At 34.5% G+C, this 17,444-nt stretch overlaps 3 protein-coding genes across 3 annotated transcripts; 1 reads left to right on the top strand and 2 right to left on the bottom strand.

Annotated features, from left to right (window-relative positions):
- Positions 1 to 961: 961 nt before the first annotated feature.
- On the bottom strand, positions 962 to 3,933 carry LOC107221665 (60S ribosomal protein L17). The gene is made up of 5 exons (XM_015660735.2): positions 3,864 to 3,933; positions 3,535 to 3,621; positions 2,912 to 3,071; positions 1,490 to 1,660; positions 962 to 1,187 (listed from the first exon to the last, which is right to left on the bottom strand). The coding sequence occupies exons 2-5, from the start codon at positions 3,613 to 3,615 to the stop codon at positions 1,042 to 1,044; spliced, it is 558 nt and encodes a 185-aa protein (XP_015516221.1). The 5' UTR covers positions 3,616 to 3,621; positions 3,864 to 3,933; the 3' UTR covers positions 962 to 1,041.
- Positions 3,934 to 4,080: 147 nt separating this feature from the next.
- Positions 4,081 to 17,020, top strand: LOC107221664 (dual specificity mitogen-activated protein kinase kinase dSOR1). Its single transcript, XM_015660734.2, has 8 exons — positions 4,081 to 4,737; positions 6,491 to 6,716; positions 6,803 to 6,915; positions 6,992 to 7,103; positions 11,193 to 11,369; positions 11,624 to 11,837; positions 12,218 to 12,384; positions 12,520 to 17,020. Exons 1-8 carry the CDS (start codon positions 4,613 to 4,615, stop codon positions 12,634 to 12,636), a joined length of 1,251 nt encoding a protein of 416 aa, XP_015516220.1. The 5' UTR covers positions 4,081 to 4,612; the 3' UTR covers positions 12,637 to 17,020.
- On the bottom strand, positions 7,691 to 10,776 carry LOC107221651 (sodium/potassium-transporting ATPase subunit alpha-like). The gene has a single exon (XM_015660719.2). The coding sequence runs from the start codon at positions 10,774 to 10,776 to the stop codon at positions 7,699 to 7,701; it is 3,078 nt and encodes a 1,025-aa protein (XP_015516205.1). The 3' UTR covers positions 7,691 to 7,698.
- Positions 17,021 to 17,444: the final 424 nt, after the last annotated feature.

Here is a 17,444-nt window from a genome sequence, read left to right as displayed (position 1 = left end):
TCAGGCATTTCATAAGCTATAATCAAACAAGCTCAGAACAAGTACTCAACGATCTTGATGAATGTGTAAAAGTCCGCATCAAAATCTTGCATACAAACTATTTTTCCCGTAGACAAAAGAATATCGATCCAATAATAAAATGAAAAATATCACTCGTCGAATAAGTATTGATTTGTATTAGGGACCCTAATTTGGATATCATTACGGGTCACTCTAGCGTCTTTTTCTCTCATATATTTACGTACTGATCTCTACAATACAACATAGAGATGAGTCTACAGCTTCAATTTTAATATCGACATAATATTATACCGTATTCAATAATAATTTTTGCTCAAAATACGTTTGCCTACGTACGAGTTTTTGCTGCATATTATAGCAAGAATGAAAATCACGATTGAATTAAATATACACATTTTGAGAAGAATGTTCATTGAAATAATTCGTGAACTTTTCGGCTGATTATCATGCACATACTAAAATTTCTTTCAAAGCATGAATGAAATTGAAAAACATTCGCTAATTACGAAACCAATAATAGTATTCAAAAATTTTCACAAACTAATGTTGACCTTCAAAACTACTATACGGTGTAGTTTTGAGGATGTAAAACAATTCATACCACTCTGCGTATGAAAAGCTGAAAACTTATAACAGCAGTCTTTTTAACTATGCGCATAGCAGTGTTTGAATTCAGCAGTAAAATATCTAAAATCCGTTTTATCTTTACTTTAAACAACATGGGCATTCCTACAAACATTTCACTTGACTTTTATCTATGAAAGATTACTTGCGCGAATATAGTCACATACGAATAATCTTTGCGTTAATATGGGGTCTATTATGTTTATGCGATTATTCCTCAAGTGTCTCAACTTACGAAAAGGCATTAAAACAGTAGAATTTGATGCATTGCTGTAGATTCTGAAATGACAAGTATACATCCAAATGTAATCAAAAATGAGAACAAAGTAAGATTTTATTGTACCAAAGGTAGTGTACATTTGATCTCGTATTGTAAAGTCGATAATGCTATTTTATTTATTCCCTCATCATCTTCTCTTTTTGACGGGCAAGCTTCTTCTTGCTCAACTTCTTCTTGGATGGTTCCTCCTCGGTGGCTTTCGCAACCACGTCTTCTTTTTCAGTGAGCACGACCTCTATGTGGCAAGGAGAGCTCATGTAAGCTGGAAAAAACAATTTATTTTTCACGTGTTATGCTGCAACTTGGGTGTTTATTCGTCCGGTACAGTCTTACTCATATTTTTTTTACATAATATTTTCCTAATTACATGCTGAGTCGATATTTGTGATTCTCAGATACTTCCTCAATATAACGTTAATGTCCTGTACTTTATGTATGGTACTGCGTTCAATTTTCAAATGGAATGTAATAGCTTTAAAGAAGTTTTTAGATGATGATACACTGAAATGAATGGAACTTGATACGTCGTACAGATAGAATTCAAGTAAAACATGGGATACTTACGATTGATACGACCATGCGCTCTGTAAGTTCTTCTGCGAAGGCATGGGGCTCGATTCACCTGAATGTGTTCAACAACCAATCGATCTACATCAACACCTTTGAAATCAGCGTTACTCTCGGCATTCTTCAAGAGTTGTAGCAAAAATTCTGCTGACTTTTTCGGCCAACGACCTAAGTAAAAAGGTAAATCATATATAATCTGCTTTCAATACTATGTATAAACACGTGTTTAAATCCAGTAACATTATAGTGCGGATACATTTTCAACAGAAAATTAGTTATTTCGTAATAATAGCTTTGTCAAAAAATTCAGTAAGCCGTAGTGAAGCATATCATAATTATATTTTTCCAACTCAACTGATCGAGTCACTCTAAAGTTAAATAATGATTTTGTGAAAAATGTTTCGTTATGTTGACTACTAATTTCAACCAAATGCATAAGCGCAACTACTGTTTAGTAGGAGTGCAAAACATACGTTTATTTTTGTAACCCATGTCAGTGTCAGTACCAGCTGTTAAGTACCACACTACTAATGTTAAATAATATAATGCACAACTCCGCCAATTATGGACATACAATGAAGTTCTGAAATTTCGATTTGAATTTTTGTGTTTCAATACAGTGATATTTATATTGTGATGAAAAAACAATAGCAGAGCTTAACGCTCCCAAAGCTGTGCAATTTCACAAATTACCCTTGATTTAATTGATAATAAGATTTTATTCCATAGTTTCAATCTCTTAAATGGTATCTACTGTCAATAATAGTTAAAATTCCGTGTAAATTCCAGTTTCTAGGATTCAATTAATTTTACTGTTAATGAATATGATTCTTCAAACTCCTGAGCATACAGATAGTTTAACATTGATGAATAAGTAAAGCTTGCACAGCATATACACAGGCTGCTTTGTTTTATAATGCAATCAATTTTCAAGAATAAATATGCTGTAGTTCCTAAATAAATTAATGCTCAATGAATTATAAACTTTGCGTGCTTGATACCGACACAATAAGAGTACATAATTTTCTTACGTCAATTAGAAAGTCTTAGAATTCTAGAAATCGTGCGTAATTCCTGGAACTTCACAAAAAAAACCCAAACTATACATTTTTCTTTCTAACTTCTTCGACATTACATACCTTGCTTCTATGATTGAATTACAATGGCAGTGAGAAAAATTGAGATTTAAATTAGTAATAATGTAACAGACCATTTACTAAAGTTCATCATTTTGCAGCTTTTAATGAGTTTGAAGGAGTTGAATTTGCAGTATACATATGTATGTGTTACTCCATTGCAGTTCGTTAAATTTCAGATAGTGCTGTTATTGCCAACTAATGAGTTTTGTTAAAATAAATTTTCACACTACTTCGAAATTAAAAGGAGTTGAAAAACATGCGTGTTTGCAAACATACAAACCTTGAGTGGTGCCAAACTGTTTAGCCTGAGCACACCTTCCAACACCACCGTTGAATCTGCGGAATGGTACGCATTCTTTGTGTTCAATGACACTCTTCAGATACCTCTGGGCACGACGCAGAGCCATACCCTTGATAGCACGAGCAGTTTCATGAGTGTTCTGAAAGAATTTTAACAACTCTATTAACGAAGTATATTTCGAGTACATAATATTCTTTCAAAGGTCTATAAGTAAAGTGCCAGAAATACGAGGAAAGGTAAAGAAAAAGCATAAGAAAATGCAACTTTACTAATATTTCACTTATACATCAGGCGAGCTTACACGCATTTTCAGAAACAAATAATAGCAGTTTGAAATACTATATTCTTTCAGATCTTGGCAAGTTGGAAATTTGAAATTTCAATACGTATAAAATACACATTGCACACGATTTCCATAAGACACCACACAAACTCTTGAAAATTACCTAATGCATGGAATGTGCAATACGATCGAACGCTCAATTGTAATAAAAATACGATTGTCAGAATCTTGGCAAAATTTACACCACGAGCAGAAGCATCCGCAGATTGTAAATTTCTAGGTTATTCTCAAATAATGAAAGAAGCGTGAAATTGTTTACCTTGAAGTGCACCCGAAGGTTCGAACCGCGTGCTTTGCACGATTTGGTCGCATTATCAGGCTCACGAGAATACCGTCCCATTTTGCCCTGAAATAAAACGAATACAGTTTAAATTATTCCGAAATGTGGAAAACATCAGGCGGCGCCATGAAGCTGGCACGTATGTTTTACAGACAATAATTGTAACTTGAAACACAAAATCACAAAACTTCGCCACTTGAATTGTAGATCAGAGTTTAGCGTACGTAATTGATAGGTTCAATACTCGATAACTTGAATTATATTTCAGATGCACACAGATTCGTAAAATAACAAGGCTCGGCTCATACCTCTTCGCGGAACGATATTACAGGAAAAGACGTCACAATGGTTGAAGCTTCGCCACATGTCCGCAACACGATTCCCGTTGGTGGCGCTGCTTTACCATCTCACAGCAAATTTCCACCAATTTCTACACAACTACTATACTCGGCTCAGCCTAGGGGCATTTGTGCTAAACTCGGCTCCCGGCAATCGTCAGCGTACATATATCGTAAACGGTTCCCAGTAAGTCGAGAACTTGGGACGCGGGAAGTACGTATGTTCACCCCAAGCCGATTTCCGTGTAACAGTGCCCTGCAACTTGCAAGAGGATCCGTATAACCGATATAACCTTCTTTCACTCCCTTCATACGTTTTCTCGATCATAACCCCGTCGAAAGTTTTTTTACAGTTCTCCGGCTCACCTCCGAACCCTTATTCACGTAATTCCGGAACTTTTGTTGTCCCAATCCGGTTATACCGCACGGAAAGGGAGTTGAAACATATTTGACAGTTCGACGTTTGACAGCTTAGCCTCGTCATCACGTTGAATACACATATGTGTGCACAGCTATTTGATGGCTTTGAGCTTTTAGCTATTGAATATTGATGATAATGCGCGACTAACTGATACTCCAATAAATCGAGATTTCGAGTAGATAATAAAGTGCCACCAACTAACGGGAGATACTCAACGCTCTGCAGTGTTCCTGACTTTCATTCTTACCTTTCAAAGAAGACTTCTTGATTTTCAAAGGCTTTCAACACACCGTAACAAATGTCAAAGAACAAATTGAACCTGACTCTACCTCCAGGTTCTATAGAACCTGTAGCAGCAGTTTCACCTTCGCCACCGGTTCCGCCGTTGCCTGTTTACACCGAACCTGCAGTACCGATTCCAGAGTAAGTTTACTCTTTTATAATAATACCTCGTATGTAATACCTTTTGGAAGAGTTGATTAGGCTGTAATTAATCGTTCAACCATCATTGTTTACACTTCAATGTTTTTTAAATTCACTATCCTATATACCGTGCTTAGTCGCGCCACAGCGTCTCTATTTGGATGCAATTTGTACGCTAGTCACATAGTAAATGATGGAATAAGTTCGGTCTCCGTTATACTGTCATTAGAAGTTTTGCGAATTACTGTATTTTGTTATTATCTACAACCGCAACACACATGTGAGATGATAACTGCGCTGCCAGTGAATGTTATCCCCGGAGGATTAAGAAAAGTAAGAAACTTGACATTGTCTTACAGTCATTGTTACCGTGCAAATATGAAGAGCGATTTTGATACTGATGATAGTAAAAGTTTATTCCATGAGAAAAATTCAGTTTTTACAATAAATGGTTTTCCACTTTACATTCCAGTGTGAATAGTTATCAGTAGAAGAAATAGTACTGTTTCTAAGCAAAATACATTTTTCTGTTTCCTTAATAGTCTGCATGAGTTATGTGAACAAATTCGAAAAGCTTGAGATTCCAATTCTGGATATTTTTATTTAACTAGTCTATATTCTTTCTATGGAAATTGTTAACCTAAATTGATTTTTGAATCTGAACTTTGTAGTAAATTTTTTTGAATATGCTTTACAGATGCAACTACTAGATATGCTTACAGTTTCATTGATTACTAGTTAATTTAGACAATCTGGTTCAATTTTAAAACCTGTTATACAAATGTATGAGATACTAGTCTGCATATCATGTCTAATTAAAAGTGTGTTGATTGATATCTAATCTATTTTGTCAATCATAACTTATAAAACTGCAATTTGAAATGTGATTGAAGTTCGAACCTCACAATAACAAAATACCAACATAAGTAATTCAATCAATTTACCAATTTACAATTCAGGAAATCGCAAATGAAGGAAAATCATATACACATAGCAAACCTTAAGTATAGTTTTTCACTGCAATCCGGTGAACCTTCTATACTCATATTTCTTATGTTGCCTTTACTTGCAAACTTGAACCTGAAAATTGGAGTCACTTATGTTTGTCACTTATGTAACCCACTTATAATTGTACAGTTCATTACTTTAGCTGTCAAAACTATAGTTGTCACTAATACTGAATTTGAATGATAAATGGATGCGATATTTAGCCCTAAGTTCATCAAGTCGTGCTTCCCGATAGCTCACCAAGTTTCATTTACTCCTCAAGAATTTAATAGAGTTTACAAGATAAGCTTGATCAACCGAAGTTTCAGATACAATATTCAACATTTTCTCCAAAATACTGGTACATATTGATAAATATTGAATTTCGAAACATATTGTTTACCCCGAATAAGCAAGTATCATTTATTATTTACAGCAAATTTGATCAATTGTTGTTTCCATTACTGTAAATATACTTCCAATTCGTCAAGGAATGTACTCTATGAAATTTATTATTGACTGATATCACAACATACACATTCCAAGAATTGCGTAATATCGATATATTTCCACCTTCCGTTTTATTGTCACTATTAATTTTGTGGAGACGTTCATGTATTGAAATGTCGGTGGATTTATTCCTGTGAAATAACGACATAGATGTTTAAATTGTTTCAAATTGTTTCTGCGTAACTAGCAGCCTCAATACAGTTGCCACGAAATCTGTGGGTGTGTTTACATTTATTAATTTAATAAAATGATGCAGTGGTGTGATGGGAAAAATGAGTATCGACGCTCTCCAAGAGCGATTAGAAGAACTAGAAATGGATGAAGAACAACGCAAAAGATTGGAAAGTTTTCTTGGTCAAAAAGAAAAAGTTGGTGAATTATGTGATGAGGATTTTGAAAAATTAGGAGAGCTGGGTGCAGGAAATGGTGGCGTTGTTATGAAAGTCAGGCACAAAAAGTACGGTCTCATCATGGCTAGAAAGGTATGTTGGAATTTATCACTGCTGAATGTAAACTATAATTCAGAATATTTATATATCAACTTGTATTTCTTTCGTTGTAATTTCAGCTGATCCACCTGGAGGTAAAACCAGCCATCAAAAAACAAATAATAAGGGAACTCAAAGTTCTCCACGAGTGTAATTTCGCACACATCGTAGGCTTCTACGGAGCATTTTACAGGTATAATTTTGCTAATGTCGTCAATTTGCTTGTTGTGTAAAACTTCAGCTTTTTTCAATGGTTATTGCTGTTTTAGCGATGGCGAAATTAGCATATGCATGGAATACATGGACGGCGGATCGCTGGATCTGATTTTAAAAAAAGCTGGCAGAATACCTGAATCGATATTGGGTACCATCACAGCTGCGGTAAGCAATATTTATCTAAACTTATTTGCTTCCTAAAGGTATATTATTGTGGACTCTTACATCGTTTTATGAAAAATGAATTGCGACTTGAAGGGCAAACTTTCCAATTAAAGCCCTACTATCTAAATGATCGCAATATTATTTGAAAGCTGACACCTTTAAACACGTATATTCTATAAGCTTATATCCGTCATTTTCTTATTTGAAAGAAGTTCAACGCCTTTGACTGATAACTACACGTTCATCAACATTGTGTAGTTTTGCTTATTTTGAAATCTTATTATTAACCATTTTATTATTTACGTAGATATCTAGTCACGTACATTATTAATATTTTCAGTTGTGGAAAGAATTCTATAAAACAAGGGTTTTCTATAAAAACAAATTTATTGATGCTCAGCACTCTGATATTCACATTTTTGAGTAATTCATAGATTAAAAATACTACTCCCAAAGCAGGGATCCTATTAATTCTTAGTCTAAAGAAACATTACACAGCTTGAATAGTTCATCTCAAATTACACTACAGATAATACATCATACTGTAGGAAAGCTTTGTTATCAATTGCTCTATAGAAAGAAAGCACGCGCAATGTTAATAGTACGTTTCAGTTTCAACAAAACCTCCTGGCCACGTACGAATACACAGTCTTCGTAATTCGTCATATATCCAAAGCAAAATCGCAAAAGGTAAACATGGCAGGAACCAAATTGGATCTAAACTAACTGTCTGAAATATAATCTCCGTCCCAGGTACATATAACAGTATTGCCGTTAGAGCCATCTCGAAGAAAAATGAAAAGTTCAAAAACCAGTTACCCATACCTTGTTGAAAAATTGAATTTCGACGTGTTTTACATATTACTAAGTCTACCATCTGAGTTAATACTATAGAAATAAAATAGCCAGTTCGTGCTGTGTGTAGTAGAGACATTCTGTCTTGGTAATTCCATTGTTGGCCAAATGAATCTGTCAAATTATTGATAGTCTGAGATTCCCATTGCGATCGCAATCCAATTAAGTCACGGGGGAAAAATCCGTAAAAACTAAGGATAGTAAAATAAGTGTAAAATCCCGCCAGTGATTGTATCATACCAATTTGACCATAAGTCATGGAAATCAAACGCTTGTTTACCAGTTTGTCACGCTGGGGATTCCTCGGTGCGCGACGCATTATATCAGATTCGGCTTTTTCGTAAGCTAGTGCAATCGCTGGTAATAAGTCCGTTCCTATGTCAACACACAGTACCATTTCAATGACAAATGGAAGTGGTATGTCGAATACTATTGTACTCAACAGGGGCAGCATTTCGGGAACACTCGATGTCAATGTATAAGCAATTGATTTTTTCAAATTGTCAAATATTAATCGGCCTTCTTCGATTCCAATCACAATAGAGGCAAAGTTATCATCCATTAGTATCATGTCAGCAGCGTTCTTTGCCACATCCGATCCAGTGATACCCATAGCAATCCCAATATCAGCCTTTCTTAGAGCCGGCGAATCGTTTACTCCATCTCCAGTGACAGCAACAATCTCTCCCAAACGTTGACAGCTTTCTACGATAAGTAATTTTTGTTGAGGAGATGTACGGGCAAATACAATTTCCTCATAGTCTCTTATGAGCAAGTCCAATTGATGCGTCTCCATGTTTCTGAGTTCATTACCGGTAACCACGATGGCAACACTTTCTGCGCCCTCAAACTGCGAGATGGATATATTGCGAATCATAGCAGCTTCATACTTCGTTTCATGACCTTCTCCTATTATGCCAACTTTTTTAGCAATAGCCATAGCCGTGACTGGATGATCACCTGTAACCATTATTACCTTAATTCCAGCGCTTCGGCATTTTCTTACAGCATCTGGAACTGTTGGTCTAGGCGGATCGATCAAGCTGATCAATCCGAGAAATCTGTAACCATCGTGCGGATAATTTTGTTGCTTTGAATCATTTGTGTTGAATACAAAGTCAAGCCCATACTGGCTCTCTGGTAGATGTAAATCACAGTAGGCTAAAACTCGTTCTCCTAAATATCCTAGATCAGTGCAGGCTTTTCGTACAGTTGACTTGACTGTACCACTCATTGCACCAGAGCTTCCACCAATTTCCAATATCGTACTGCATAATTCTATTATTATCTCTGGAGCTCCCTTCAGTATCATTATGTACCCACCTTTCTCCTCTCTATGTATAGACATTTGGAATTTTGTTGACGAGTCAAACGGGACTTCAGCTACTTTAGGGAATTGGGTACGAAACTTTGTAGTGTGATGAATGTGCTCGCAAAATTTGAGAATGCCTGTCTCTGAGGCATCACCTATAACTTCCCAGTCGTCGATCGGCAGCACAATAGCATCTGGAGTCAACCTCATTTTAAACTCTGCGCGCAGACAAAGAGTAGCAGCCTTAACGAGCATGTTGAATGCTGGTTTTTCGAGCAGAAGATCTCTTTCCGCCCCTAAATTTGGATTGGCAACAATCTGATGGGTCTCATTTGCAAACCACAAATGGGATACAGTCATTTTATTTTGTGTCAAAGTTCCTGTTTTATCCGAGCAAATGGTTGATGTTGATCCCAGAGTTTCTACTGCTTCCAAATTTTTGACCAAACAATTTTTTGTTGCCATTTTTTTAGCTGTTAGCGTCAGACTTGTCGTTACTGTTACAAGTAACACTTCTGGTACATTAGCAATGACGATGCCTAACAAATAGGTAAACGACTTTACAAGATTATAACCCAAAAGTAAAGCTAATATAAAAAATAAGAAACCAGAAATAATAGCTACAACAGTAATTATGTGTACAAAATGTCTGATTTCCTTGGCTATAGGTGTTTCTACCTTCTTGAGGTTTGTTGTAAGGCCAGCCAACCGTCCAATCATTGTACGGTCCCCAGTAGCAATAACGATACCTCTTGCTTCACCGGCGACGGCATAAGATGAGAAGAAGGCTACGTTTTGTGATTCCAGAGGGTTGCGGTCAGTTGGCTTGTCAGATCGTGACTGAGGTTCGCTTTCTCCTGTTATGCTAGAGTTTTCCACTCTAAGTCCTACGCAATCTATAATTCTAATATCAGCTGGAACTTTATCTCCAAGTTTTATTTTCACCAAATCACCTACAACAACTTCTTCTGTAGGTACTTCAAGCATCACTCCTTCTCTGATAACCAGGGCACAGGTTGGAACCATCTTTGAAAAAGAATCCATAATCTTCGAATTCTTACTCTCTTGATAGTAAGCGAATAAACCTGATATAATGCAAATAGCAACAATGATCACTCCGAACCATTGTATGCCATCATCATCTGTATCAAGCGCGTATAATACGAAACACAGGGCTGCACATGTCCATAATAAAGTAGCAAAACCGCCGCACATGCATTTTAAGAATTTAATATATTCGGGCGTTATTTTTGGTGGGGAGATAGCATTAGGACCATCTCTTTCTAACACATTTTTAGCTCTTTCGTTATTTAAACCAAACTCTATGTTTGTATTGTATTTCTCGCAAAGCCTTTGTAAGTCTATCGTGTGATCAACAGTCTCCAGTTCGTGGTGTAAATTTTCAATTTCATGTTCCGTTAATCTCTTCCTTTGTATGTGCAAGGCAGACTTTGTACTCCCACTTGCTAAATTGGTAATTGAGAAATTATTAGCTCGCCGAGCCATTTTTACAATATCTAAATTAGTATTACTACAAAGTGAATTTTCTTGTATAACAATATTGGTTATGTTTTTTCTGAGTGATATGAAGACTCATTGTTCCATAGCAATCTCAGATCATGCTAATATTTATTATTTTACAAGAAAAATGTACTTATTTGTTTCAAATTTAATGCATGTCTGGACACATATGACAGAATTGGCATTATCTTAGCATTCATGTGTCATTGTATTATTTTTCAGACTGTTGTTGCTGCACTTTTTATTTTGTTACTTCCTCACAGGAATAGTGATTATCAAAAAATGCCTCTATAAAATTTTAGACACGATTTAGCAGGAAATATAATTGTTCATAATTTGAATTGATATTAACTCTTGGTGAACTTAATATAGCTATGGTGACCTAACTTTGTCTTTTACAGGTTCTCAAGGGATTGAGCTACTTGAGAGACAAGCATGCTATTATGCATCGTGATGTAAAACCGAGCAACATTTTAGTTAACAGTGCTGGAGAAATAAAAATTTGTGATTTCGGTGTTTCGGGTCAACTCATTGACTCAATGGCTAATTCCTTTGTCGGTACCAGAAGTTACATGTCTGTAAGTATATGCGTAGAGAAGTTTCACTCATTACAAAAAGATTGTTAGTAAGATTCAAATTTCACTAATAACCCTAATTCGTACTTCAACATCATAAGCTTTATAATAGATTGACATCCTGTATTACAGAAACATTAGACATTTTATAATTCACTGGAACAGAAATTTTTTCACCTAAAGTTAAATAAATTTAAGTATGGTTTCAAAGCAGTACAATTATACTCCATAACATAAAAAATAACCCAAACTTTCAGCCAGAAAGACTTCAGGGTACACACTACTCGGTCCAAAGTGACATTTGGTCTCTCGGCTTGTCATTAGTTGAAATGGCTATTGGAATGTATCCGATTCCATCTCCAGATGCAAGAACTTTAGCTTCAATATTTGGCCCGCAGCAAAATCAATCACCTGCCGAAAATGCCCCTGCTAATAACGTTTCTACGCCAACGTCACAGTCGCCTGCTCATAGTAAGTATTCACTGTATTCATATAGAATTTTACGAGATCCTCTTTACACGATATACACTGGACACACTGCAGGGAGTACATATCTTACCCTTCCCATCAGCTACTAAGCTGTATACCCAATTAAATCCAAAAACATTTGGAAAGCTCGTCTCGAAACGTTTCGAATTTATTCAAAATTGAAAAATACTAACTTCTGAAACTATTAACTTATATAAACGAATTGCAATATAGGTCATACGAAATATTTTATCTTCGGTACTTGTGTTTGCATGTGTTCAGTTTGAACGGTTTCTTTCATATTATCCCAAAAAGCATAGAAGTTAAGAAAACTAATATTAAAAGTGGACGGCATTAATGAATGATTTCCTGTTGTATGAAAGATGCTAGTAGCCCGAGACCAATGGCGATTTTTGAGTTATTGGACTATATTGTAAATGAACCACCTCCAAAGCTTCCACCCGGCATTTTCACCAACTCATTTACGGATTTCGTTGACCGTTGTTTGAAGAAAAATCCTGCTGAAAGGGCAGATTTGAAAACGTTAATGGTATGTCCTAATTATTTATTGAAAGACTTCGTATTTTCATATTGACGAGAATCTATATAAAAGTTGTCACCGTGACAATCATACGTTATTTACTATAAACATAGAGCAAATATTACTTTGAAGAATAACTTGTAGAACCACGAATGGATACGAAAAGCGGAATTAGAGAATGTGGATATCGCGGGATGGGTATGTCGCACTATGGATCTTCAACCGACCACTCCAACGCGCCTAGCGAACGTACAGTCCTGAATAAATGTCACTCTTACATACTTGACCACATACATTCGTGTTCAGTACTCTTAAGTAATTCTGAGTTTCTTTCATTTTAATCAATTATAAGCAGTGGCATTTTCTCGTTTGACGTTTCTCTGTATATGCTCATTCCCACGTAAACAATTTTGAGAATAGACAGTAACGTATGGACATCAGCCATTCACTCAAACTATGTATAGAATTTCATTATCTTCATTATCACATGCTAAAAAAGATTAAAATTGACGTAACATCAAATTTACATGAAATACACACTCGTCTTGGTTTTTAATGTATTCACATCATGATTGGTCATGATGTCATATGAGTTATGGAACTCCCCATCATTTTAACAACAGAATCCTAGAAGTATATAAGTCACATAGTTGATGTTAATAGCAAAGTGGGATGCATTTAAAATGTTAGTTGAACTTGAAGTGAAATTTTTATTAAATGGGAATAAATAATAAGTGCTTAAGTAAGCTAGAAATTTTAAAAAGTGTTGTAAAAATAAGTAGCATTGATTAAATGTTTATTTACTGTCTATATTTCAAAATTGTCGAGGAAATTTTGATGAATTAAACTTCGATATGAAATTTGGATAAACGGACGTACGTGTATTCGTATCCAGCATAGTTTAACCTAATTCAAAAAATAAGTTGTTACAATCCAGAAATCATACGCCACTGTACTGCAATTAACATTATTTATGTTTCATTGAGTTCACTTAGTTTTGTCAAAAAGTATGTAAGATAAAAAAATTGTAGCATAGTTTTAGTGACGTTGTACACGCAAATGAAATGTATATTCTCTGTATCGAAAGTGATATATCACAAAATGCAAAATCGAACTAAGCAAGTAATTCATTGACAAAGATGAGCTATATGAACTATAAGTGTGTATATATCTGTACTGAAAAGTCACAGAGCACAGCCAGTCATTTAAGACAATACTGCTTTTAGCGATTAGTTTTACCATTGTAAATGTAATTGAAAAGTCTTTTACTGAATATAGAAAAATTCAAAGTATCACAGGTATGCTTATGAAAATGTATACCTATGTATGCTTATATTGACTTAGAAATATATTGCTTTCTTATTTGTGCCCCAACATATTATTACTATTCCATATTTGCAATCGTTAATTAATATATGAATAAGCGAATTTTTGAAACATGATGGAGCTCTGGTGACTTTTTGGTTTAGAACTTCATCGTATATGTCAATAGGCCAGTAATTACTACATTTGAAGAAAATAAAATGTTATTTTCTTTTGACATTGGTTGAAATTTAGTTTCAAAATAATTCCTTCTAGAGAACAATCATTTGATATAGCTAGGTTCAGCCACTTCTGGTTTGGCTTAAAACTTACCGGAGTTTTCAACCAATACTTTTTTATGCCAGATAATGAAGATAAGTTTGATTGCCTAATATGTCAGTCAAATGAATTCGTCGAATTCGTCGGTCCTGATACTTGTTAACGATACATGCACATTCCGGAGTATGATATTGTGCATAATTAATATTGCCACGAAGTGATATAGTATAGCCTAATTATTAAGCTATGTATTGTATAAAAATCGATAACATTTATTAAATGTGAACTCAAGTTCGGACTAGAGAAATTATACACTAAGCAAGATCTAATAAAACTCGAAGAATTTTTACGAAAGTTCGATGATTATGAAGGTATAAGTATCTTTTTTAATAAATTGAAAGTCTGAAATAAGCAACTTCACATACATATATTCATGATTGCAGAATTACAAAAGTTACATCTTCGTCAAATTACTATTAATTATTATGCGACAAAGTATGTTTAATAATCGCAACTAAAAGCAACCCCGAAAAGCCTACCCCTGCAGTTGGGACATTATGACGCCAATTCATAGATAGATCCAATTTTGAAAATTGCATGCAACTGTTTTTGAAACGATTCGTATAATTAAACTGGATTTAAATCATTCTTACAGTCGCAATGTGTTTTATATTTGTAAAAAAAGTATTCCCAGTTGTCTCGCTTTGCTTAGCTTAAGACTATAAATCATGTGCAATGTATACGCGACATGTTTAGATAATTATTGTAAATTAATTGTTTATTCCTTCGTATACATATTAAAAACTATAATACCAGTGGTACTTATAACAAATATAATATTTTGTGTTAACAAAATACAGTCAACAATATATTGTTACGTGTAAATCAAATTTTTATCACTTACTCAACTATCAGAAAACTGTTTATATCTCAGAGGTTGTGGTGTGCCTTTCTTACCACTGAATATATCATAGCATATCGTCGGGATGGTGGAGTAAAGAGCCACCTTGGTTTTGAAGGTGAAAATCGAAACGACCTGTCCCCTTTTACAAGTTTAAAAGCGAGTTGTCCTGTTTTTTACTTCAAACCCGCCGAGGTGTCACATTTTTGAAACTCAAAACTGACGTGTCACTTTCTTGAACTTCAAAATCTGTGTGTCTCTTTTTCTAATATGAAAACGACGTGTCTCTGTATTCCACTAACCCGACGATATTATGAAATGAAAGAAGTGGTGACGCGATGCTGGGATTCAGGAAAATAAGAAGAAAGAGCACGTTTCGAGAATACTGATAACACATTGAAATTGATGCGGTCTCGTGCTCAAGCACGTGATTCAAACCAGTGATGGGGTGGGATTGGTATAACAGTTACACTTGCCTCTATTTTGCCTAAAATTAGTGTGATTAGTGTGCTCACTTGTCAATTCAGACATTCACATGATTCTGGGAATTAATGCAAAAATTATTAAAGTTTTGTTATCAAGTTATTGTAAAACTTTTTTGATAGAAAGTAGAATTAAGTAAATAGTAAACACGCTTGCCCATGGCTTTTACATCACTTAGTTACTAAAATTTTTCTATCGAAAATTAAAGAAATATACAATATTGATAGGACGTTTAATATTAAATTGAATGAAACTTGTTATATCAATAAAAACTATCTAGCGTGAGATTTGCACCATGTTACGTTCCATGTACAGGACAATGAAACTCATCTGTGAGAAATCGATTTCAGAAATAATATTCGAAAACGCAATTTAATATCATCAAATAAGTCATTACTTATCGTGAATTCAATAATAGTTTCTCAATGGTCTCCAAAACGGTTGAGAATAGAGATAAAAATTTTTCAAAGTGTATTAGGATACTGACCGAGATGGCAACCATCCATTTTGGATCTAATTCAGCACATGGTGTCACCACAAGTGACTCATTCTTAGATTAACCAAAAGTCAGATCGGACCAAACTTGACAAGTTCTTATCTTAACCTACTATACCCTGAAGATAATCAAGTGTCTGACGAACAGTACGACGGACCGACATTATGCTAAATTCTTTTTTTTGTTTTGGTTCATGTAAATTACGAAACGCTAATATATATCCAAATAATAACAGTCGTTTTTCGGCCATAACGAATACTTTTTGTTTCACTTAATTATGAATGACGAAAATTATTTTTTTTTTTTTTAATGTACTTAGTGTTACGGTAGTTAAGTTCTTGGCATCAAACCGAACCTTTTGTGTAGATTCACCTTTGGATTTCTTCAATGCAATGTCCACAACTATGTAGAAGTTGATTAAATTTCCAACGATAGTATGTTGATTATTGGAATATACAAAACTTACCACACAAACACAATAAATATCATGTATCATATTCTCCTGCCATCGAATCAACCTAAGTAAATATTCGTAACAAAGGCATAAGTTCATTAAGGACAATGCTACGAATTACTATATTGATAACTTGTGAATTTTCTGGAAAATAAAACTTGATTTTAGTGACTTGTAACAAATATATGACACTATGTCCCCTATTATGGGCATATACCCATTATTTTGTACATTCTGAACACCAGTTCAAATCATTTATTTGATAGCTGCATTGCATCCAAGGTGTTCACTCCAAATCTCTTGACTCGAATACCCGAGTTTATATGTATACTAGGGTGCTTCGTTTGAGACAACTATTTTTTTTTTTACGATCCATTCACGGAATATCACTCTAAACATCCAAAAAAGAATTCTCACCAAAGATGAGCTCTTAATTTTAATTCTAAGTACTCGTTAAATGAATTTGAAATTTCCCCATTTATTTAACACGTATATTTTAATATTTTTTTTCAATTATCTATAGCAACGCGGCATTTTACGATATTCAATTGGCAATAGGTGGAAATTACAAAGAAATCTTTGCTCTTTAAAAGCACCGTTTTATGAACCGCCTCGCCAGTAAAAAATTTTAAAGCCGATTTTTTCTCTAATTTCATGCTTTTTTTCATTTTTCTCTTAAACCACTAACTTCACAGCAAAATTGTATTGAATTTCTTTGTATGAAATTCAATTATCTACAAAAAAGGTCATCTAAGCCAAAGCCGTAGAGCTTTATTGGCTAAGATTTTTTACTGGCGAAGCGGTTCATAAAACATAGATTGGCTATAGGTGCTTTTAAAGAGCAGATTCCTCTGTAATTTCCACCTATTGCCAATTGAATATCGTAAAATGCCGCGTTGCTATAGATAACTGAAAAAAATTGAAATTTACGTGTTAAATAAATGGGGAAATTTCAAGCTCCAATGGTCCCATTTCTAATGCTTTCTACATAATAAACACATTATTATTAATTAGATGTGTTTATTGTGAAAAAATGAAATTTGTACTCGTGATTAAGTCACCTTAAGTTATTGAATAGTAAACATTTATTGGCACTGTAAATTGGTAACAACCTTAACCATTTTCTATCAGTGTTTCCTATTTAGCTATCCTTT

The sequence above is a fragment of the Neodiprion lecontei genome, chromosome 4 (assembly GCF_021901455.1).
Source record: "Neodiprion lecontei isolate iyNeoLeco1 chromosome 4, iyNeoLeco1.1, whole genome shotgun sequence".
In the NCBI taxonomy this organism is placed as follows: domain Eukaryota; kingdom Metazoa; phylum Arthropoda; class Insecta; order Hymenoptera; family Diprionidae; genus Neodiprion; species Neodiprion lecontei.
The sequence above is the reverse complement of the archived record's forward strand: the minus strand, read 5'-3'. Positions and strand labels throughout refer to the sequence as shown.

Bases quoted from the DNA above. Each gene is read 5' to 3' on its own strand.
- LOC107221665 (XM_015660735.2), bottom strand. From the start codon at position 3,615: ATGGGACGGTATTCTCGTGAGCCTGATAATGCGACCAAATCGTGCAAA. The intron at 1,661-2,911 runs GTTTGTATGTTT...CTTTTTACTTAG, and splicing joins ACAGTTTGGCACCACTCAAG to GTCGTTGGCCGAAAAAGTCA. The intron at 1,188-1,489 runs GTAAGTATCCCA...TGTTTTTTCCAG, and splicing joins AGCGCATGGTCGTATCAATC to CTTACATGAGCTCTCCTTGC.
- LOC107221664 (XM_015660734.2), top strand. From the start codon at position 4,613: ATGTCAAAGAACAAATTGAACCTGACTCTACCTCCAGGTTCTATAGAA. The intron at 6,916-6,991 runs GTATAATTTTGC...TTGCTGTTTTAG, and splicing joins TTCTACGGAGCATTTTACAG to CGATGGCGAAATTAGCATAT. The intron at 11,370-11,623 runs GTAAGTATATGC...CCAAACTTTCAG, and splicing joins GTACCAGAAGTTACATGTCT to CCAGAAAGACTTCAGGGTAC.
- LOC107221651 (XM_015660719.2), bottom strand. From the start codon at position 10,776: ATGGCTCGGCGAGCTAATAATTTCTCAATTACCAATTTAGCAAGTGGG.